The sequence below is a fragment of the Bidens hawaiensis genome, unplaced genomic scaffold (assembly GCF_021521415.1).
Source record: "Bidens hawaiensis isolate Kalapana, Puna unplaced genomic scaffold, B.hawaiensis_p1.1 tig00033826_1, whole genome shotgun sequence".
Lineage (NCBI taxonomy): Eukaryota > Viridiplantae > Streptophyta > Magnoliopsida > Asterales > Asteraceae > Bidens > Bidens hawaiensis.
The window spans coordinates 1-24,353 of record NW_027505294.1 but is presented as its reverse complement, the minus strand read 5'-3'; the positions used below and the strand labels follow the sequence as shown (position 1 = coordinate 24,353).

General features: G+C 36.5%; 2 protein-coding genes and 2 pseudogenes across 4 annotated transcripts; 1 reads left to right on the top strand and 3 right to left on the bottom strand.

Moving 5' to 3' along the window:
- On the bottom strand, positions 1 to 4,588 carry LOC143612169 (CDK5RAP3 protein homolog). The gene is made up of 10 exons (XM_077086215.1): positions 4,434 to 4,588; positions 4,210 to 4,344; positions 2,929 to 3,023; positions 2,742 to 2,836; positions 2,531 to 2,666; positions 2,295 to 2,447; positions 1,710 to 2,219; positions 1,409 to 1,617; positions 1,163 to 1,295; positions 1 to 235 (listed from the first exon to the last, which is right to left on the bottom strand). Exons 1-10 carry the CDS (start codon positions 4,498 to 4,500, stop codon positions 107 to 109), a joined length of 1,662 nt encoding a protein of 553 aa, XP_076942330.1. The 5' UTR covers positions 4,501 to 4,588; the 3' UTR covers positions 1 to 106.
- Positions 4,589 to 6,144: 1,556 nt separating this feature from the next.
- On the bottom strand, positions 6,145 to 10,461 carry LOC143612164 (uncharacterized; annotated as a pseudogene). Its single transcript, XR_013149903.1, has 9 exons — positions 9,878 to 10,461; positions 8,546 to 8,686; positions 7,820 to 8,198; positions 7,540 to 7,644; positions 7,270 to 7,410; positions 6,978 to 7,181; positions 6,754 to 6,846; positions 6,538 to 6,649; positions 6,145 to 6,448 (listed from the first exon to the last, which is right to left on the bottom strand). The product of XR_013149903.1 is annotated as an uncharacterized LOC143612164 (transcript).
- Positions 10,462 to 15,079: 4,618 nt separating this feature from the next.
- LOC143612165 (FT-interacting protein 3-like) lies at positions 15,080 to 19,885 on the top strand (annotated as a pseudogene). Its single transcript, XR_013149904.1, has 2 exons — positions 15,080 to 15,147; positions 17,409 to 19,885. The product of XR_013149904.1 is annotated as an FT-interacting protein 3-like (transcript).
- A 4,128-nt stretch (positions 19,886 to 24,013) lies between these two features.
- LOC143612173 (receptor protein kinase-like protein ZAR1) lies at positions 24,014 to 24,334 on the bottom strand. Its single transcript, XM_077086217.1, has one exon. The coding sequence runs from the start codon at positions 24,332 to 24,334 to the stop codon at positions 24,014 to 24,016; it is 321 nt and encodes a 106-aa protein (XP_076942332.1).
- Positions 24,335 to 24,353: the final 19 nt, after the last annotated feature.

Genomic DNA, 24,353 nt, shown 5'->3' with positions numbered 1-24,353 from the left:
TTAAAAGTTTTAAAGCTAGCAGGTCATATTTAACATCTATAGAAATTAGAAAACAAAATGCTTGATGGAAACTGATTATAAGTATACAAAAAAAAAACTTATTACTTTAGGCACCTGCATTACTTAACATGCTGTTAATCTCTCCGATAATCTTTACGGGTCTTCCATCAAACATGGATGAAAGTGTACTCTCACAAACCTTCTTCAACTCCCTTGTTTTCGCAATTGCCGCTTCCTGCATTTAACCATTTAAGTAACACGTTTAAAATAAATAACATTTTTTCTAATTCTATTACCTAGTATAAAGTAAATGTCCTTCGGACAATTTACTGTGTTTATGTTTTTGTCTCACTGGGTCATTAAAAATAGTTTTCCTCGTCTAAGCAATATTTTCAAAACCGAACTGATTGGGGTAAAAAACCGGTCAGTTGAGCCTCTTTGGCCGAATTTCAATATTTTTTTTTCTGTCAGAATCTAATTTACTGATTAACTTACTAATTGAGGCTTAATTATTTTATTAAAACTGAAATCCATACTTTGTTCAAATTACTGTATATATAAATATTTTAACTTTTAAATTTTTATGACGTCATCCGGTTTTTGAAACCGATCCGACTAGTGGATTGGTAAGGTAAGTGGTAACAGATGTATGAAAACATTGCATTTGAGCCATCTCATAACCTCTAAACTGAATAAAGAACTTAAAAACCTTTATTTTCCTCATTCAATACCTTATTTACATGTAATAAAATCCTTCCACAGAAATTATAAACTTTTGCCTAATAAATTGAGTCTTTTTTTAGTCAAAAATGAAAAAAATTTACACCTAATTTCAATTTTAGAAACTTCAATGAGACTAGTGATAAACAATACGACAAGTAATACAACTGTTGAAGGATACATGATTTCATAAAGAAAATATGCAAGCATTCTTTATCCTTTCTTGATAGAAATAAGTTCGTTTTAGATCTATAATCTTCTATTTAGCAAGTATAAATGCTTAGTTCGTAGGTGAGGTGCCGTTTTCTTGATTACTTGGCATTTTTTTATTATTTTGCCCATAAACCGATTTTGGGCCAAAAGTTAAAAGTATTCCAAGTAAAAGAATTTATCTTCTTTGTGTATGTGTGTTTTGGGTTGGGTTTGGGAAGGGGGGGGTTACCTGTTTAGGCCACACAGAGGATAGTGAATTTTGGAGCTCCATGCGTTTGATTGCCAAATCCTTTAACCCGTCTTTCAACTTTGCTTCATGATGTTTCTTCTCTTCCAAACTATTCACCAATCTTTCTAAAAACCTAACATATCCAATGATAGATGTTAAAAAGTATGTCCGAAATCACTTACATTTTTAATTTAATAATGTATCTTTTTAATTATATTCATCACAAACTATTCAAATGAAGCATACCTTTTAGAGTTAAGAATCATAATCAGATCTCTTGTTTTTCTATTTGTTAGCAAAGAAATGGCTGATGAAATATCAGATAGCATCGATTGGATAGCATCAGAGGTGTACTGCTGCAATACAAAAGGAGCCACTGCTTGAACTTGATTTTGTAAGGTCAATGTCTCCGTGTTGGTCAACTCCATAATTCTTTGATTCAAAAACGCTTTAATCTGACACAAAAAATCAGAAAAAAAGAAACTTAGCTAAACCAATAATTGCCAACTCAGCGATAGCAAAAAAATAGCAAGTTTATAGTTAATACCTCAAACAGATCATCGAGAATCCTACTCCTGTACTCGGTTTCCAAAAGCCGGCTCCTAACACGGTCAATTCTTTGACTTTCATTTAGCACATTTATCCCCGAAACATGTTCACTTTGAAAAGCATCTGCTTGAGTCGACTCAACTTCAGGATGGTCAACAGAGATATCCCAAGAGATTTCCGAGACAATATTTTCCTTATTAACCTCATCAGATGCCACGTCATCATGTTGTGGAATCTCACTGGCATCAACAATTTCATATGGGCCCAACCCATTACCATTATGTTCATCCACGGTGCCAATATCCCAATCTATCTGTGAGCTATCTACAGTAATATCCCAGTCAATGCTGTCACTTGCAGGGTTGACTTCAAAAGTCAAGTCATTCGGTTCGTTAGGGTTTGTTAAAACATTAACAGAATCAACCACTTCAGATGCTGCAAAAACATCAAGATTTGGAGGGTGTTCAATTATGTCCTTCAAGTTTGGTAATACCATCTCTGCAATTTTCTGTCAATAAACAATTATATCAATTAGATCAATATAAGTATATATCGTAACATGAAATGACAGATATGACCCTACATCTTTCTCTGTGTGAGCATCTCTAACAAAATTGGAATAATATTCAATCGCTCGTGAAACCGAATCACAATTCAAAACTTCAAGCATTTTAGTAAATGTGTCAGGTAATGAACTTGATGCAGTCTCTATTAGTTCCAACTTGACATTAATTCCCTGCAACACAAAAACAGATAATTTAAGTAAAAATAAATGTATAAAATAAATCAAATGTTTTAATTTGACCCAAAATTTCTAACCTGCAATCCTAATTCCTGACATGCCTCTGCATATTTAGCAGCTGAAAGAGCTGCATTTCTTTTGATTTCAGCTTCCTTCCTATCCAGCTCAGCAAGCTGTTGTTGAGTCTTTTGAATAAGCTTTTTTTGATACGGGCTATCAACAAAATTAAAAAATCAATTAGTGCTAATACAGTAATAGTAAGTATGTAATCATTCTGATAATATATACATTTCATAATTGACATTTTGAACCATAAGTTGAGCAGCCTCCCCGAGGTAGATATGGTCCTTATCATAAGCATGAACAATTGCTTCCCAAACACCCTGCCAAAAGTTGAAAGTTACATAACATAAAATAATAAAAAATAAAGATTGTGACCAAAATAAAGAGTATGTTATGTGAAATATGGACTTACAGCAGCACCAGAAAGTCGGCCAAATATGTTGCGGGTTTCCGGAGTTGATTTTAGAAGAATATCATATATTTTCTTAGCTTCCAAGTATCCAATCCCTATTTAACACATAATAATATTATTTTGAATAAGCATTAAAGTTAAGGCCATGAATTCATGAAAGATAGAATGAAACCAGTAGGATCTAAGATGAGTTGCATCAATTTGTATATATGCATCTCAAAACTAAACTATGCGTACAATTCTGTATATATGAATCTAGGGCTATGAATGAACTAAACAATCAGCGGGAAGTTCGTTTATGTTTGTTCGTTCAGTTGTGTTAGTGAACATTCGATATTGTGTTCGTTTATGTCCATTAATGTTTGTTAATTTATGTCTGTTCGTTAAAGGTTTGTAATAGTTTTAATGCCATTTCTAATCTTATAATATCGATTTAAGCAAAATTATTATCTACAAAGCAAAAACATACATATGAGTGTTATGTGATTAAATTATATGCAAAATTAACATATGAATACGAATGTTAAAAAAAACACCAACACAAACTTCGTAGCCGGACCAAACCTATGACACTGACCATTCTCAGTTTTCCAAATAAAAAAAAACATTGTTTGTGTTCATTTGTGTTCGTTCGTTCGTGCTCGTGACAGTGTTAAGAAAATCAAATAAAAATCACCCTACTGGTAGGTAGTCAGAGGTATACCGACTAATTATTAGCTAATCAGCCAAATTGCCTCTAGTTGGGTCTAGTCGGACCAAATCACCAGCCAAATTGTGTTAATAATAATGTATGTGTGTGTGTGTGTGTAAAGCTGAAAATTACACATAAACATGTGTGTGTGTGTGTGTATAACTGAAAACCACATATAAAAAATCCTAGCCGATTAATCGCTAGTCGGTACTCCACCGGCCGATTAGCGCCCAGCGAGTTCTACAACACTAGTTCGTGAAGCGTTCATTTCCTTAATAAACGAACATGAACAAGAAATGCCATTCAGTTTGCTTGTTCAACAAGTGAACATGAACAAGAAATGGCGTTCAGTTTGCTTGTTCAACAAGTGAACATGAACAAGAAATGCCGTTCAGTTTGCTTGTTCAACAAGCGAACATGAACAAGGCCTTGTACGATTCGATTCAGTTCATTTATTAACATCCCTATATGCATGAATTAATTCTAACAATCAGTATGTGTAGGGAAGTTAATTAGCACATTTAGAATCTACTGATTAACCGATAATCAAAATCGAAAAAGTAATGAATAATAATAATAAGTAAGGTAACCGTCAAGGTCTAGGGTTTGGAAATAAGGATGAGCGTCTTTGGGAAGAGACTGAAAGGCTGCAGAGATCTTAGCTTTCACAGCCGCCACACGTTTCCTCCAATCGGACGGTATTCGTTTCCGATCCACCAGCCATTCTTCAATTAATTGATTAATTTGGGGGAAATGAGAACAATAAAGTAGTGTTGTAATTGAGGAGGTTATAGATATAGATATAGATATATACCGTTGAGACGAGCAAAAGCGATGTCGATGGGAAGGTTGCGAACGTCGTCAGAGGAGGAGTTGTGCATACTTCCGATCGCCGATTATTATGATGAAGTTGTTTGTTGCAGTGACTTGTATTGACTACTGGTTATATATCGCCTTTGTAACGCCGAAGGCTTTATTTTTTTATTTTTTAAAACGAACTCACAAAGATACATTGCAATTGTTTGTGTTCGTTTTAAATTTAAACAAACAAACAAACACCAACATGTTTGTGGTTACTTTGCAGACCTAATTTGAGTCAATGGGAGTTACCATGGTTCAAACCACACATGTGTCAAGAGTTTTATGAAACCTCCTACGGGTATCGGTTTAATTTCAACAAGTGTATGCCACTAATTGGGGAGAACATCATTGTTTTAGGATTCGAATCCGGGTAAAATATCAGTATGCAGGTGGTAAGCTTTTTGAAGTCATTCGGCAACAAATTGCACTGAATTCCAGATAAACTATATGTTTTAATTAATAAATAAATGTAGTTACAAATATTTTACCATCCTTGATCAAATTATTTTAATAGTGTTACTACAAGAGTCCATACTCCAATAATAGTGGGCGAATGAGGTGGACTTCTCAGGAGTGATTTAATGAAACAAGTAACACCATGAGTATCGTCATGGGTGAAATGGATTTCTCTTGTTGCATTTCTAAAATGTTGACCCGAGGCAGGGGTCAACAGACCAACCAGGTTTTAACGTGAGAGAGTAAAGGAGGGACTTATATCTAGTGTCGATGATTTAAGTGCTTAAATTAAATTTCCGCTATGGGAAACTTGTGATCAGGCCTCTAAGTCTTGAACATGCTTATGGGAGAAGGGTGTTACATCCTTTTTGGTTCAAAGAGGGCTCACACGTTTTGTCACTATAGTTGACCCTGTTTTCCTTATACAACTCATGTGTGCATACCGCTACGTCAATATCCATGGCACAGGTCATGACCATGTCATTCTACCGTCTTGTGTAGTGGCCACATATACTAATAGCCGATGAGGTGCCAACCTATCTTCTCAGCTTACCCACATCTTCTTTCGTTTGTTTCCTGTGTCGTCTCATGTTCTTAAAGTCACTGCTTCCACTTCTCCTAGATCATAGTTTGGTTTATTGCTGTGGTTTGTGCATATGTTGCTCTACCAAAGTATAAGGTAGAGGTGCAAAAAAAACCGGTTCCGGACTACCCTACCTACGGGTAGGGAACGGGCTTTGGGTTTCTCCCTAGAATTGTACCCGGAACCAAAACTGACCCGGACCCGATGGAACCGGTTCCACCAATACTCGATCAAAACCCGACCCTACCTAACTCAAAACCCAGGAAAAACCTGAAAAGACCGGTCAAATACCCGACTATACCCGGAACCGGTTCCTACACAATTCCGGCTCTTAAAAATACCCGGTTTGTGACCTTTAGCATAAGGGATGTCACCCTCACAAAAGAATACTAGTATGGTTTTAGGACATCAAGAAAAAAAATGTTAATCACATACAAGAAGACAAGAGGACAATGGAATAAGCTGTTACATATTAAACAATTTAACTTCATCTACAAATCAACAAAAAAATGTCATTTCACCCTAAATCAAGATTTATTCGTTAAAAGATTCATTTGTAATTGTTTAACACATCAACAAACAAACATAAACAACTTCATTTCATTACCTAACAAGCAAAACATGAACAAAGCCCCATTTGGTTTATTCTAAAACAAAACAACGCAACAATACCAAAATAAATCATAATGAACGTAAAAGATTTGGACAACAAAGATGCATGTTTCTAACACAACGATGCTGAAAAACCCTAAACAAAAAAACAGAATATTCTTATTCTATTCATCTAGAGGGACATATAACAACACCAATATTAATGGCAAAATGTAATTTGCCCCACCTGAGAGTTTATATCTTTTGCTTAATTGCAACTAACAATTAACATCTCTACTCCCCTTGCAGACAATAAAACTGTCTAATGTTTCCAGAAGCTGCAAAAAAATAATCAATAAAATTTAGCCAATTATCGCTAAACTTTTTATAAAAACTGCGCATATAAAAAGAGCCATAAGTATATTACCGTATAACCAATCTTTAAAGTGCACATGAAGTGCAGTTGATAATTCTTTTTTCCTGCTATCTTCAAGTGGTGCTTCTTTCAGTATCTGCTTAACTTCCACCAAATTATTGTCCTGCAAAAACATAACAGATAATAAAATAATAATAATAATAATAACAATAATAATAATAATAATACAAATAATAAAATCATGAAATAATGTAATAGAAATCATACATTTCTTCGCTGAGATGACAAATAAGCATCAGGCAGTGGAAATGGATTATCTTTAGTGGATCCAGATGCTTGACCTTCTAACCAATTGGGAATCTGTAACACAAAACAAGCGCGTCAAGTAAAGGATACCATTTTGGCCCGTTTCATATAAGGTGGTTTTAAACTATTAGATGTGAATATGTTAGGTCAAAACTCAAAAGATAAGAAACAACAAAGAAGCATACCAAGAAGTTTGTGAATTGATCAGGGTCCACACAGGTTGCTGACTCAGTTTGACAGTCGGATATGCCAGCTGGATGAGAGAGAGAATCATGTGGATCAACCAGGCCCAATGCAACGGGCTCGTCCCATCTGTTTGGACTAGCCTCGACTCCTACCTGTTTTATGTGTTCTTCCAATTGCGGGTAAAATGTATTATATGGGGCCACCTACAGATTAAAAACCATATATTATCATAAAAGGTTAAAAATGTTGGAATTTAGATATTAAAAATGATGATTATTTCATTAAACAAACCTGCAACTTATGGTTGTCACCAACGATAAGGGGTTGCTGGTTTACGCCCAAAAAGAATACGCATTCACGACAATTAGCAATGCAGATTCGCTTTGCTGCTGCAATCACATGAACCCTTTCACAGTGTTCAATTCTTACAGCCTGAAAAAAAAAAACGCAACATATAATCAACTTACAACAGATACTATTATTTATGCTAATTGTGGCAATTAAGCACATTAACAATAATTTGACAAAAATCGATCAGAGGTCCTCTGATTCTAAACATACCTTTCCAACAGCACCAAGCACTACAGTGGCATCCGAGCACCCGTATATGGTGGCATATTTCAATGGAGCTAACACATAAATCACAGATTCGTGACAATTTACAACCTGCAAAGAATCAAAATAATAATCGAAGTTAAATAACCAAAATAATTATACTAATTCATGCATATAGATAATAATATGTATCCTAATCAAACTAGTAACCCTAACACGTATCTAAGACTATTGTCTTCTACATATATAAGACATAAGAATAACTATTAAGGCAAAAAAAACTAACCTTTACAAAAGATCCCTTAAGTTCAGATGCTTGTTTTACATATGATTGTTTAGAAACACCTTCTATAAAACTGGGACCTTTACCACTTGTTGGTGCTTTAAAATTAGGAGAGACATCAGTCATTAAAACATCTTGGTCAGAAGGACTGGTTTGACCGTTTTCTTTTGCAGCAGCTCTTTCTGAGATGCGATCCAACGCATCAGAAATATTTTGTAAAATCCAATCATGAACCTGAGATGCGGGAACAGGGACAGCTGGCATATCGGGATCTGAATTTGCAAAAAAACGGTGCGTTTTGGCTCAAAGGGACTTTTTCCATTCCTTTTTCACCGAAGTAGATTAAAAACCCGAGATGCTCAAATTTCTCCATCGTTAAAACCTGCAAAGTTTGAAGCAAAAATCAAAAAGGTGCAAGCTTTTAAGCATCCAAATAACTACTACAGAGATGTTTTTAATTAAATGAATCTTCGTTACGGAAAATTATTTGATCCGGACACGTGTCACTCAATTAGGCGCTAACTAGCTTTCAATTTCCATTGATTGGATGATGAGGCAATCGTTGACATAATATATAGCTTATAGCTAGATTTAGAAATGACGCAAGTTTTCATTCACAAAGCTTGTACAGATCTCAGGTATATAAAATAGTATAAAGCGGTTACTAATTGAAAGATATCAGTAGATACTATAATAATATGGCAACATTGGTGGAGTAAGAAGACAAACCAGTGTATCTTCGCCTTCACCTTCCACAGAGTCAGCCAAAAGAGAGATTATATTGCCTATATGCTTTTGTAAATAAGATAACTGGTGAGATTCTTCATCAGCTTGTGATGGCATAGACCTCCTGCTGTTGCTTCGCACAAGCTACACACAAAATATCATGACCGTATGAGCTTTAAGTGAAATAACTAATATGTTTATTTATCGTGCATAAAAACAGCATCTTATTTATCAGTACTGTTCAAATGCTAGACCTTTCATGCACAGTAAATAAGTCGGTGATATCAGAAATACATACACATATACATACTACATAAAAACATACATTCATGTGTGTGTTACGAATTAGAGCTTTATATGTATCAATTTAGTGCGTACACCAAACTCCTAAGCATGTAAACAGAAATACATGATGTAAAAATCAATGGAAATAATAGTGTGGTTTGTTGACTTGTTCATTTCGGGGCTAATCATCAATAACCAAATCCTAATGTTTGAAGAACCTATTCCGGTTTAGATGTGACTACCTAGGAGTCAAATTTTAAGTTTTTGATAATTTCATACCACCTAAAAAACCGATAATCATTTATCAAAGAGCAAAACAAAATCCTACTATGGGTCTATCCATTATTTAAACCTAACTTAAGAAAATTTTCCTTTCATTTCGCATGAATGATGAATCACATTACAAAAATGTACTTTCTTTCAATTTATCTACATTCCTTAGCTAAACAGTATTTGCCGAAAATAGATATCAATAATGCAAAACCAAACTACCTATTTATCCATTCTTTTAACCTAACTTGAGAAAAACTTCCTTCCATTTCATATTACAAGAAGTCAAGAATGTACCTTTTTTGTTCATTGTATCTATATGTTCCTTAAATATTAAATAAACAATAATTGCCATAAATGATCACCAAAATGGCAAAATCTAAAACCAAACTACCTATTCATCCATTCCACCTCACAATAATCTAATAGTTCCTTAACTAATCATAATTCCCAATCTCAAATCACAAATCACAAATTCAAAAGCATATCCAAATAAGAATTATCATTTTTTACCAAATACCAACACCGACCAAATATAGTCCATAACAGTACTCAATTTTCACGTTTTCGATACCAGTACCATTCATTTCACTAACTTTACCAATACAATATTCAATATTCAGCATATGGTTTCACTCATTTTCGGTATTTTTCAGTACACAGCTACACATACCACTACAATACACGATCTAATCATCTAATTATGGCAACTAACATAATTTCAACAATTAAACCGCATAATTAATAAAAACACAAGTCACAACAAACAATCAAAATCACCTGTAACGGCGTAAGCGCAGACAGAAACCCGTCAAACGCGGACGTAGACGGCCACACATCCGCCACGGCAGCGGAATCCTTATGTCCTTTAGGTAGCAACCTCTTATAGGACTGTATATACAAAAACATCATCAAATCATAGACATTAACCCCAACCGAATCCACCTCATCCGGTTTCGCAGTCACAACGGGATCGGAATCCAAATGCAAAACGGACGCAATTGCATCCACTACCAGCCGCGCGTGCTCCAGCGAGATCTGTAACGTTTCGGATACGGAAACTGAGTTGACTCGGTTGTTGTTGGAATTGGAAGAGGATTGGAGTAATTTGTCTCGGATGGAGGTTAGGGTTTGGGCGCCATCGGTGAAGATGAGTTTTTGTAAGGGAATGAGCCGTGCTCGAATGGTTCACGGCGTGGGTGGATGTGAGTTGGTGGTGGTGGTTGTGATGGTGATGGTGGTTGTAGTTCAGGTGAGTCGTTCATGGTGGTGAATTTGGTGGAATTGGATGGATCTGTGTGTGTTAGGGTTAGTGGAATTTGGGGAAATTGGATTTGAAATGAAAGAGTGTGTGTGTGTGTGTGTGTGTGTGTGTGTGAGATGTGGCAGGATGGCAGGAGAGGTCAAAATGGAGACGACTTTTTTTATGATAGTTGGTTATGGTCATATGGACGGTGGACGGACGGTGTGCCTGGAATGTCATGGTATGGTTAGGTTTGGTTCGGTTTGTCACTAGGAGTGCAAACGAGTAAAGCATGAGCTTACGTCTTGTTCTTAGTTTTTTTTAAAGGAATGAAGGAAGGAAAGGAAAACTAAAGATAGTTAAAAAATGGGTGTTCTTTAGTTTTTTTTATGATGGAAAGGAAGAGTAGGAGGAGTTAGGAAGGATTAAATTAATGTATTTTCCTAATAAGTTATCCTTTCAAAAATGAGATGATTACTAAGGATAACTATTTTTTAATATAGTTATCTTTTTCTTTCCTCTAATTTTCTTCCAACTCAAGAACACACCTAACTAAAAAAAAATTCATTCCCTTCACTTCCATTTCTTATCATTCCCTCTCATTTCTTTTTCTTTCCTTAATTAAAAAACTCAAGAACAAGGCGTTAAGATTGGCTCGTGAGTAGTTTTTCAAGGGCTAGTTACCACTTATTAGTTATATTCTATGTATTTATAATTATTTTTATCTATTTTTTTCTCAATTATAATTATATCTAATATTTTTCATTACATTATATTTACTAGTTAATAACTGTTTTTATATATGTTATAGAATTTGTATAAATGACGAATCGTTTATGCTCACGAGCCGACTCAAACCTAATAAATGAAACGCGGGCTCGTTTATTAAACGAGGCTCGAGCTCAGACTCAGGTTCGTTTAAGCTCGCTTGATCGAGCTTATTCACGATATCTCGCGAACAGCTCGGCTCGTTTGCACCCTTATGGTATAGGATCTGATTGTGAGTAATTGTAAGACTATGCGTAATGGAGATACAAAAAGAGGTGATGAGGGCAGCATTTTTGAGGAACCCCCCCCCCCAACCAGCAATATTATGGGCGATTGGGGAGGGGGCGAGTGCCGAGTGTTATTTGTCGCTTGGTTTGGGTTTGAATAATTATTATTATGTTATATGTGGGTGATATATGTATATATAGGGCTACAACACCATTACACCCCCTAAAAACAAAACTCACCATTTGCTTACTGGCGTCGCGTGACACAAGTCGTCCTATTTTGTAGCTTTTCCGCTACACATAGCCCAACTGAAAGAGAAATAAAATGCTAGTGTTCATGGGTGTCACTAGGGCTGTTCACGAACCGAACAGAACCGAACGCAGACATGCTCATACTTAGTTTGGTTTAAAACCGAGCCGAACCGAGCGGCTTGAATTTAAAGAAACGAGCGATATGTTTATGCTTGAACTTGGTTTGGTTTTAAATTGAGCGGCTTGGTTCGGCTTGGTTTTGCTTGGTTTCGTACAAAATTTTTCAATTATAAAATTATAAAACTACAAAATATCATTAATTCAAAACTTTCAACTAAAAAAATGTATAGAATTCCAACTCTAAAATGTCTAAAACTCAGTTAGCAATAAAACATACATAATAAGTGTAATTTATATATACATTCAAAAGACGGGAATTATAAAAATACCCGTTTAAAGTTGTTAACAAAAGATTACTAGTTTTATGTTTACAAACCACCATATTAACTTTATACAAAAGAAATCCGAGCCATCGGATATTAGTAGAACTTCGTCATTTCCAAGCGCTATCCTTGTTCACCTGTAAAATGTAATAAAATACGTCAGCAACGAATGCTGGTGAACACGCTGACTCAAAAATATTTCTTTTACTTTATTACCCCTCGAGACTACGCCTGCCTCGGCCCAACGTGGCTTAGGAATAACAAAGTCAAATAACATATTATAAATATGAGCCTCTACTCTAGGTCACCTCAGCAAACACCGCAGCGTTCAACTTAGTTAAGTACCCGTAAATATACACAACGGTCGTACTCCCTGCAGGAGAGCGTCCTACGACCAAGGGTGGTGCGATCATGCCCATTCATCGCATAGTACCACCTATGTAAGGATCCAGACATACGTATACCACAGCCTGAGGGCTAGGTTTATACCCTTTATTTATAACGGTTTTAGGAACACATAGTTCATTGTAAACAATTTCACAAAACAAGTTGACTCATTTTTATAATAAGTAAAAGTTTGGGGTGTATTCACCTTCTCGCTTTAGGATCGGCTTCACTCACCGTCCAAGGGTCTTTCCCTTTCTTTATCTCACACCTATAGTACAAGTATAAATATTTGTTAGTCGGATACACGATCCGACTTAAGACCTTTAGTCTTATATCTCAATCCTCGATGAACCTTTAGTTCATTTTCTTTTACTTGAAAACCTTTAGTTTAAAAGTAAATTATAAACTTTTAGTTTATATGAAAACCCGACGTTTCTTCTTCTCCAAGAAACGTAATCTTTTTTCTTTTATTATTTAAGAATAATCTTATTCATTAAATAATATTTCATAACAAATAATATTTATATATATACTTACACACATATATACGTATCCAACAATATTCAATAATCAATCTTTTATTCATTTCTTTGTTATGTTTATATTTCTTTTCTTTTATTGAGGTATCGACTATAACCTCGACTTAAGACTCAAACCTTTAATATAATATTGAATTATATTGAATTCGATATTACGCCTAACCTTATTGGCGTATGGGAACTCTAGGGACTCGAGCAGCACTCCAATGCCGCTTTTCTTTTCTTTTCTCGACACGCAAATCGAGGTACGCCAAATCTTCAACATACGATGGCACGCTTATCGAGACTCATCGCCATAACGACAAACACCTTCTTGGTATGTGGGTGGAGGGTGGTATAAACTTAAAGGAAACGTCGGTATACAAATGAAGGTTCCGGACACGCTTTACGATGAAATATGGCACGTTTATCGAGGTGGATCGAGTATACGAACTTGGAATTCTAGTGAGATGTTAGAGAGAGAGAGTTGAGAACTCAGTTTGGTGTGTGGAAAATGAAATCCCGGAGGTTGCTATTTATAGAGCTCAAATTGGTTCCCATCGCGGTACGCGATGGGTCCCTGAGCAGACCTATCGCGTACCGCGATATAGGTCTGCTGACTCACAGTGTAGACCTGCCACGTGTCGACACGTGGCAGGCATCGCTCCACGTGGCAGCAGTGTTGCCACGTGGTGACACGTGGCGGTAACCAGTGCCACCGTGTGCCACGTGGCACACGTGTCAATATGTGTTAGGTACCCCATCGCGGTACGCGATAAGTCAGGAAATCAGAATTTTCACTTTAAACCATGGGGTTTGGAATTTGGCAATTTTAGTCCCTAGACTTTGAAAAAGTTGTTATTTTAAACTCGAAATTTTCACGTTGTTACAATGGGTAAATTTAGAAATATACTGTTCACACCACAAAAAAATTATTATATTATGAAATTGTTGTGAAAAAAAAATAATGTTAAATGTATAAAAAAAATATCGTTTGATTGAAAATAATAGAGAAATATATTAATTTCTAGTGTAATTATTTATTTGTGGATAAGGAATTGATTACTAGTCTAAATCAGAAAGCAAAATCAAAACCGAAATCATCGGTTAATCTATTATATTAACCAACCAACACATACACACGAGTCAACGGTTGAGCTCGTTGCAGCATCAAAACATGACCCTTGACATGTAAAACAATAAAAGTTAATGATGTTACCGAATTAAAACATGACCCTTGACATGGATGGTGCTTCCGACACCCACCATGCCTTTTAATTCTATGTATAACTGGTCTTCAATTGATCGATTCGGTTTATTCGTTTATTTATTGGCTTTCGGTTCGGTTATTAATCAAAATCAAACCTAGGCTACACATTTTGTTAAGAAATAAAAGAGATAAAGATATAAATACATGCAATTAGGGTATATAAATTAAAAATATATATGGAAATATGAATGATAAGGTTCTTTCGGTTTATTTGATTAACTGTCGGTTCAAAACAATAAAAAAATAACTAACTCTAGGTGGTTCGGTTGATAATCAAAACTAAACTTGGGCTAATTTATTTGTAAAAAAAAAAATAATGAAACAGAGATATACATACATGAATGAATATAATGAAATGAGATAAAAGTTTAATGGATTGATTAAACAGGTCATTTTGAATGTGGTAGAATGATATAAATGTTTAGTTTATCAATGAATGAAGACTAATGCTCAATCTTCACATACACTAGGGGGGGGGGTGAGTAGCTCGATAAAAGAAGACTGAGATCGTTATGATCTCTTATTCGATCCTGAGAGCATCTAAATGTTACCATCAGTGGGTTTTTCGCATGATGAGTTTTTTTCGGGAGATAAATTGAAGGCGCTTAAGAGCTCCGTACGACCGGGTTAAACTAACTAACGGTGACTTGTTGTCATTATATTAATCCACACGGAATACTTATACGATTTTCTATTTGCCAACGGTTAAAAGAAAAGAAAAAAACAAGGTTTTTAAATTTAATTTGGCCAACTTTTAGGTCACATGCAATAAAGAGAGAAACACACACTGGGACAAAAACACACAGATTTACAGGCGTCCTCATTTTCCATCTCCTTCCTTCCTTGTTTCTCTCTCTAAAACCCTCTGTTCTCACACACAAAAAACCCTGTTTTTATTTTTAACCTCCATCAACATTTCTGCAACAATCTTTACACAGCAAGGTATATATAATATACCCATATGCATATATCACTATAAACTCTTGAATTTGTTTGTTTTCCCATAAAGTTTCAATCTTTTATCTGAAAATGTCATTACCCTGTTAGGGTTTTGATTTCTGCAAATATTTTCAATAATCTATATGTGTATGCACATCATATGATTTATGAGTACTGAGTACATATTTTGCTAAAATATTATTGTTTTTAGTGGGGTTTTATATTTTTGTATGCCTGAAGTTTATAATCTTGAATTTGATTGCTTCTGCCATAAAGTTTCAATTTTTTAGCTGAAAATGTCTTTATTTTGTTAGGGTTTTAATTTCTGCAAATCTTTATGTATGCATTTATATGTGTATTATTTTGCTCTAACATTCTTTCCTTTTTGTGGGATTTTGATATTTTTGTATTTATGAAGTTTATAATCTTGAATTTGATTATTTCTCCCATAAAGTCTCATTGTTTTTTTTGCTGAAAATGTCATTATCCTGTTAGGGTTTTGATTTCTGCAAATCTTTACAGAAATCTTTCTTTTTGACAATAAATAAATGTATGCATTAATATGTGTATGTCTGCACATGATTTATGACTGACATACATTCAGACATATATTACTCTAATATTCTTGTTTTTTTGTGGGTTTTAGAAATTTTTGTATTTATGAAGGTGAAAATCTTGAATTTGTATGTTGCCCACATAAAGTTTCAGTTTTTTTAGCTGAAAATGTGATTACTATGTTGGGGTTTTGATTTCAGTAAATCTTCCAAAGAATCTTTACAAAAATCACTCTTGCATATGTATATGTATATACACATCATCATGATTTATGGCTGACATATATTGCTCTACTGTTCTTGTTCTTTGTGGGCTTTTAATATTTTTTTGTGTGCATCAGGTTTGGAATCTTGAATTTGACTGTTTCCCTCATAAAGTTTTAGTTTTTGTAGCTGAAAATGACATTACTATGTTAGGGTTTTGATTTGTGCAACCTTCCCAAGAATCTTTATAGGAATCTGTTTTTATAAGGAATAGCCATATCCATATGCATAGATTACTATTTATGACTGACACACATTCATACATATCTTTGCAGGTTTTTGATATTTTTGTTTGCCTTAGGTTTTATAGTTCTTGATTTTGATTGTTTCCCTCAAAAAGTTTTATATTTTTTTAGCTGAAAATGTGATTTCAATAATAATTTATGACTGACACACATTCTCACGGATCCTATTGAAGGGAGGTCTACTTTACGACCAGCTGATATTCTTGTGTTCGGGTGGGCAGTGGGGAAACACGCCTGTGTGGATCTTACAGGAGTGTCTCCTCTTGTTGGGCTCAGGGACCGTGGGTTTGTTGTGGGTCAGGCTGCGTTGAAGGCTGAATCGGGCAAAGTTGTTAAACACGAGAAAGCTTGTTTAGATAATCAACATGTCTTTCTACCATTTGCCTTTGATACATTTGGTTTTCTGGCTCCAGAGGCTGTGAAATTTTTGAGTAGGGTTCAGCGCGTCGTACACGGAACCTCTTCAGCTTCTAGGTCCCAAAGCTTCGTTTTTAGCAGGATTGGCTTTGCTGTTCAAAAGGGGGTTGCGGCGCTGCTTGTTGCCCGTTTGCCTGCCACTTTATTGTAATCGTTTTATAGTAAATTATATAAAACTTCGATTGTGATGGATTCAGAAAGAAAAAAAAAATAAAAAAAAAAATAATTTTTCTAGTTCAAGCTAGTCAAGTTTTGTATATGAAGCTCGGGCTTGAGCTCGGTTAATCCATGAGCTCCTATTTAGGTTAGTTTGAGCTTTTAATGAACCGATCTCGGTTAGCTCGCGAGCGGCTCGGTTCATTTACACCCGTAAGGAATCACTAACTCTAATTACTGATTGTTAACCAAGTTTACCTATTAACTGATGAATGAGATTATTTGGTTTAAGTTTAATCTATTGCGGGTCAAACAGATTATGTTTATTTCTAACGGGTCAAACAGGTCGATCAGGTCAAACAGGCCTGAATAGGCTGTTAATTGCTCAGAAGTCAAATCTTGTTTCAACGGGTCAAATGGGTAAAATAGGAAAATTGTCAGACGAGTCGAGTAGGTCAAACAGGGCCATATAGGCTGGTGATTACTTGAAACTCGAAAGTCAAACATTGTTTTTCTAACGGGTCAAACGGGTTAAAACAGCATAAATTGCTTTCAGAACGCATATCCAAACCTTTTGTTTCAATTATTAATCATTAACCATTTTGTATTCATTTTTATGGACCTGCAGATGATGAACCGACCACCACCCGAAGACTTCTCACTCAAAGAAACCAAACCGCACCTCGGTGGCGGTAAAACGACAGGCGACAAGCTCACAAGCACCTATGACCTCGTGGAACAAATGCAATATTTATACGTTCGTGTGGTAAAAGCAAAAGACCTACCCGCAAAAGACTTAACCGGTAGCTGTGACCCGTATGTAGAGGTCCGAATGGGTAACTACAAGGGCACAACCCGTCATTTTGAAAAAAACACTAAACCCAAATGGAACCAAGTGTTTGCATTCTCAAAAGACCGAATTCAATCAATCATGCTCGAGGTAATAATAAAAGACAAAGACGTGTTAAAAGACGATTTCATAGGCGGGGTTTTGTTTGATCTTAACGAGGTCCCGAAACGGGTCCCACCCGATAGCCCGTTAGCTCCACTATGGTACAAGTTAGCCAACCAAAAAGGCGATAAGCTGAAAGGTGAGCTTATGTTAGCGGTTTGGTGGGGTACGCAAGCGGACGAAGCATTTCCAGAAGCGTGGCATTCGGATGCCGCAGCGGTAACCGCTGACGGGCTCGCTAATATTAAGTCGAAAGTGTATTTATCACCAAAACTTTGGTATCTTAGAGTTAATGTAATCGAGGCCCAAGATTTAGTCCCGAACGATAAAACCCGGTTTCCCGAGGTTTACGTGAAAGCGACGCTCGGGAATCAGGTTTTACGGACCCGGGTTTCGGCTAGCAAGACGATAAACCCGTTATGGAACGAGGATCTGATGTTTGTTGCAGCGGAACCGTTTGAGGAACCGTTGATTTTGAGTGTCGAGGATCGGGTCGGGCCGAATAAAGAAGAGTGTCTCGGGAAGTGCGGGATCTCGTTACAGTATGTTGACCGGAGGTTAGACCATAGAATGATCAACTCCCGGTGGTTTAATCTTGAAAAACATGTGATGGTTGAAGGCGAAAAGAAGAAAGAAGTTAAGTTCGCGAGTCGGGTCCACATGCGGGTTTGTTTAGATGGCGGGTATCATGTTCTTGACGAGTCGACCCATTATAGTAGCGATCTCAGACCCACCGCGAAACAGTTATGGAAAAGTAGTATCGGGGTTCTTGAGGTCGGGATCTTGAGTGCTAAAGGGCTTTCCCCGATGAAAACAAAGGACGGTCGGACCACAACCGACGCTTATTGTGTCGCGAAATACGGTACGAAATGGGTCCGAACCCGAACCATAGTCGATAGTTTCATGCCTAAGTGGAACGAGCAGTACACGTGGGAAGTTTTCGACCCGTGTACGGTTATAACCATCGGGGTTTTCGACAACTGTCATTTACAAGGTGGAGATAACCCCGGTGGGCCCGCGATTCAAGAATAGGGAAGGTTCGAATCCGGTTATCCACGCTTGAAACGGACCGGGTTTACACTCACTCGTACCCGCTTCTCGTTTTGCACCCGTCGGGCGTTAAGAAAATGGGTGAGATCCATTTGGCGGTTCGGTTTACTTGCTCTTCTTTGATAAACATGATGCATATGTACTCGCAACCGTTGTTACCCAAAATGCATTACGTGCACCCGTTAACGGTTAGCCAGCTTGATAGTTTGAGGCACCAAGCGACCCAGATCGTGTCAACCCGGTTGGGTCGGGCCGAACCACCGTTAAGAAAAGAAATAGTCGAGTATATGCTCGATGTCGGGTCACATATGTGGAGTATGAGAAGAAGTAAAGCTAACTTTTTGAGAATCATGTCGGTTTTGAGCGGGTTAATCGCTGTCGGGAAATGGTTCGACCAAATTTGCAGCTGGAGAAACCCGATCACAACTGTTTTAATCCACATTCTGTTTCTAATACTCGTTCTATACCCCGAACTGATTCTCCCAACGATTCTCTTGTATATGTTTCTAATCGGGATATGGTATTACCGATGGAAGCCTAAAAACCCGCCACATATGGATACCCGGTTATCCTGTGCGGATACAGCGCTCCCGGATGAGCTAGACGAAGAATTCGACACGTTCCCGACAAGCCGGGCCCCGGATGTGATTCGTATGCGGTATGATCGGTATGATCGAATCAGAAGTATTGCGGGTCGGATGCAAACGGTGATTGGTGATTTAGCGACGGAAGGTGAACGGTTTCAGTCTCTCATAAGCTGGAGAGACCCGCGAACTACGTCGCTATTTGTGATATTTTGTTTACTTGCCGCGGTTGTGCTTTACGTGACGCCTTTCCAAGTCATCGCAATTCTCACCGGGTTTTATGTCTTGCGACACCCGAGGTTTCGTCGCAAACTACCTTCTGTGCCACTGAACTTCTTTAGAAGATTGCCTGCAAGAACTGACTGCATGCTATGAGGAGAAAGATGTTGACTTTGACCCTGAGTCAACGTAGGAGTAAAAGACCAACTTTTGTTTTGCAGTTGGATGATGTTTGATATCATGTTTTTTGGTTGTATTTTGTGTTGGTTACTTTGTAATTTTGTAGGTTTGAGTTTTAATTCGGATCCATCTATGGTTAAATATAATGTTTTCACAAACGGAGCGGTAACTAAATTGATGTTTTACTGGTTCACTGGTCAGGTCAGTTAAACTTATGAACATTATCCTAGACATTTTTCTTGATAAAAAAATGTGAAGTAATTTGCCTTACGACAATTTGGTGTCTTTGGAAGACCCGGAATGACGTGATTTTAGTGGGAAATCGGCATATTTAGGTATTGTAGCGGGAAATATAAAAGCTTTGGGCTATTTATGGTGTAGAATAGATCGAAAATGACGGATATCACGTGGGAGAATTGGATGTCTTTTAACTTGTAAGGAGGCGTTTTTGTGGCGTTTGTTTTTGTTTTTTTGGTGTTTTTCTTCATCGGAGGTAGAGCGTACCTGGCCTGGTTAGTATCTTGTTATATCGTTTGGTTGTTTAATAAACTTTTCTTTGTTAGTCGTTAGAAGAAAAATAGAAGGGAAAATTCCCTAAATAACCCAAATGAAGAAAGAGAAAATTAAAAAGATTCAAAAAGTTCCAAGTTTTCCAATATAACCCAAATAATTTGTACTGAGGCGACGCATAGAAAATACAACCGACGAGGTTCAAAAACCATTTAAAAGCTGACACGTGGCAAGATTTTGACAAATCCGACCATATTTTTGAAAATCCTGGGGGTTCCGTCTAAATTTTTTCTTTAAATCTTTTTGTAAAAAACAGTCTCTTCAGACGTTTTTTTATGTTTCTTACCTGGTCCGTTCATATTTTGATTATCTCTAACTTCATCATCTTCATCTACATCTTCCTTCATCTTCTTCATCTTTATCATCTTCATCTTCAATGAACATGTTGGTTTCTTCAATCAATCAATCAAATTAAAGATTTTAAGACTAAAAAAGGATTTCACAGTTGAAAAGAAAAAAAAAAGGCTCTTTAAAATATATTGTTTGCAGCCAATTAACACAAATTTCTTCAACGAATACACAAACCTTAATATAAATCAATTCCATTATTCAAGCAGGATCCTAAACAACACACGTAAATCAAACATCTAGCTAAAATTAACAACATATACCTGCATCTAATCAGAAACTGGATATTTGCTTCATCGCGATCCTTGTCGCCTTTAGTCGAATTCCAATCTATACCTCTTGAATCCGGACGCCTACGTTCCGGTCTAGGTGTAAGAAACCGCAACGGATTAGCCGCCATTCCGACTCCCGCGTTTCCACTATGATCTGGCGTCATTGAATTCATACTCCTCTTATATTTTTATTATTAGTTGAAGAAGATGAAGATGATGATGATGATGATTGAAGAAGATGAAGGAAGATGTAGATGAAAATGAAGAAGTTAGGGATAATTAAAATCTGAATGGACCAGATAAGAAACATAAAAAAACCGTCTGAAAATACTGTTTTTTACAAAAAGATTTAAAGAAAAAATTTGGACGGAACCTCCAAGATTTTCAAAAATATGGTCGGATTTGTCAGAATCTTGCCACATGTCAGCTTTTAAATGGTTCTTAAATCTCGTCGGCTATATTTTCTATGTGTCCCTTCAGTACAAATATTTGGGTTATATTAGGAAACTTAGAACCTTTTGGATCTTTTTAATTTTCTCTCTTCATCTGGGTTATTTAGGAAATTTCCCAAAATAGAAATTTGTTACTAAGTTTTGATGACGTTTGAATGTTTATGTGCCACATAAACAAATGATCAAAACTACCAATTTAGAAAAGATAATTATAAATATATGTATTTTTTTATAAATATAATTATGATTTATTTTGTAATTTTGATACGCTTGGTACGTGTGACTGCTCGACACTCCCTTGTGGCATAGTGATTGTAACTTTACAGGTGTAAACAATTACACTTTTTTAAAGCTATATATAGATTGGGTTGTAAAATATTGTTTTTTATCATTTTTTTTTTAAAGTTTTTGATTATAAGGTTTTAGCATTGACTTCACTTTCTTATCTGTTTTTTCTTATCTATTTTTATCGATGTATTAGGGCGGACCGGGTGGATCGTGTGCAGCCATCACACGTGATGGCTTGGCAAACACCGCCGCCGGCTCTCTCATCACGCGTGATGAGAGGGTTAGCGTGGTGGCCATCACGCGTTGGAAACCCAAAAATATTACCGTTGGGATGGGTTTTGACCGTTGGGGGGGGGGATTTAAATAAAAAAAATTAAACAATATAAATAAACAACCATTTCAATCTAATTCAAAACCAAATCCAACTCAAAACACTCTCAATCTTCCACTTTATTCAAAACAAAAAAATATGGAATTTCCGAACAACTTGGTTTCCTTAGACACCGATAGCTCTTCATCTTCGGATGATGACATTCTCGAATGGTTCCCGTTGTTATATAACGAACTTGAAGGCCCGAGCCGTCTAAAGAAAAAAAAATGGTGGATCATGATCGTATACATGCCCACGAAGTGCTAATAAACAACTATTTTGTGGAGGAGCCGAAATACAATGACGAGACGTTTAGGGAACGCTTTCGTTTGCCGAAATCTTTATTTTTAAATATTGTAGCCGACGTCGAAGCAAGCAAAGAATGGTTTCAAGAATCTTGCGACGCGAGGGGCAAACGAAGTTTTACGGCGCTTCAAAAATGCATATCCGCTTTTCGTCAATTAGCGACATGTAACCTACCCGACCAATTCGATGAATACTTACAAATGTCTGAGAGAACTTCACGTGAATGTCTACAATTCTTTTTTAACGCGATTATTAAATTGTATGGCAAAAAGTTTCTACGAAAACCAACAAGACACGTCTTTACGCCGCGCATGAGGCCCGATGATGTGCAATTAGACTTGCGGGATGACAATATTCACCATTGGTTGAGATGGGATCTAGTTGAACTTATAGGTTATTTAGGTTTGGAATTTCTGGATTCAGACGAGGAGTAGACGTTTATTGTAACTTTTATTTTTTAATTATAATTTTTAAGTTGTATTATATTCTAGTAAAATATTGTTTTTATTTTTTAAGTTGCAAAAAAAAAACCAAAAAAAAAACAAAAACAAAAATCCACACCACACCACCGCCCTACTAAATTCCTTGATGGATTTGATTACGGTGAGCTTTTGACTTTTAACTTAAGAGTAAGTTATGGATGATTTTATTGTTATCAAAACAATTTAGACAAAATTGAAAAAATAACATGTATCGATGCAACTTGGGTTATGTAGATTACACGCTTTTGTTTGTTACTATTATAACCTAGAGCAAGTGATAGATGATACATATAATACGTGTCGATGTATACACGCCTTTGTTTGTGAATTGTGACGATTGTAATTTAGAAACCACTAAAATTATAATTAGATTTACTTGGGGTGTTTGGGATTCCATGCGTTGTGGCAAGCGAGCGACCGGCTTCAGCGAGTGGCGCGAGCCACATTGGCCACAAACACAACACCCTCACCTCACCACTCGCCGCTACCCAGGGTGAGCGTGGTCGCTTGGGCTAAAGGAAGAAGATTGATGGGTTGGCTCGTGAATGGATGAATTCACCGGCGACGCGACCGACAAGGGTTGAAGGGTTGGGTCCAGTCATCACCACGTGACAATATGATTGGATGAATTCACACGCCAACTTTAACAACACATAGTCTTATGACTCTTTAACATTTTGAAAAGTTAAATAATGTTTGAGAGTCCTTATGGTGTGTGTAAGGAGGCCCAGATAATTTACAATCTAAAGAAACCAAAATAAACACCCCCTTAGACTAAACTGAAATTATAATGCATACATATACAAGTTAGTAGATGTAATGCACACTTTATAATTGTAATTATCGTTAATAGCAACTTGTATAAATTTAAACCATGTTTAAATTTCTAGATTTTAAAGAGAAATAAATATAAAACTTAAGTTAAGCATAAATGCACTTATCATCCTCAAGTTCAACCCAATTGCACTTATCACCCTCAAGTTAACTCTAACTGCAATTACCTCCCTCAAATTAACCCTAATTACAAAACATAAAACATACACAAATTTTCAATTTCTAACATCAAAAACCAGCCAAAAGGAACAATGCACCTTTTGTTTAAGCTTTCATCTCTGTTCCTACTCTTGAGTCAGTTACATACCAAAACAATTTAACCAACTTCACTGCAATTTGATGCGGTCTAGGCTATCCGAGACCAACCGCATCTTCGGTCGAACTTCCGGGTCAATCTCGGTGCAATTTAACGCGATATGAAATGCACCCACAACTTGTTTTTTAGCATGAACTTCTTGTAACAACACCGGGTCAATAATCTCGGTCAACGGTCTTTCATCCCGAAACGCCTTCCTCACAAAGCCCTCTAACCCTTTCCCATCGTTATCGGGCCCACCATCGTCAGGAGCCCGGCCCGTTAGCATCTCCAAAAGTACAATTCCAAAGGAGTAGACATCACACTTTGGGCTAACTTTGTGGGCCGACATACGGGCTTCTGGGGCCACA

Excerpts from the sequence above, each read along its gene's own strand:
- LOC143612169 (XM_077086215.1), bottom strand. The coding sequence starts at position 4,500 with ATGCACAACTCCTCCTCTGACGACGTTCGCAACCTTCCCATCGACATC. Across the intron at positions 3,024-4,209 it reads CCAAACCCTAGACCTTGACG|GGATTGGATACTTGGAAGCT; the intron begins GTTACCTTACTT and ends TGTGTTAAATAG. Across the intron at positions 2,448-2,530 it reads GTCAGGAATTAGGATTGCAG|GGAATTAATGTCAAGTTGGA; the intron begins GTTAGAAATTTT and ends TTTGTGTTGCAG.
- LOC143612173 (XM_077086217.1), bottom strand. The coding sequence starts at position 24,334 with ATGTCGGCCCACAAAGTTAGCCCAAAGTGTGATGTCTACTCCTTTGGA.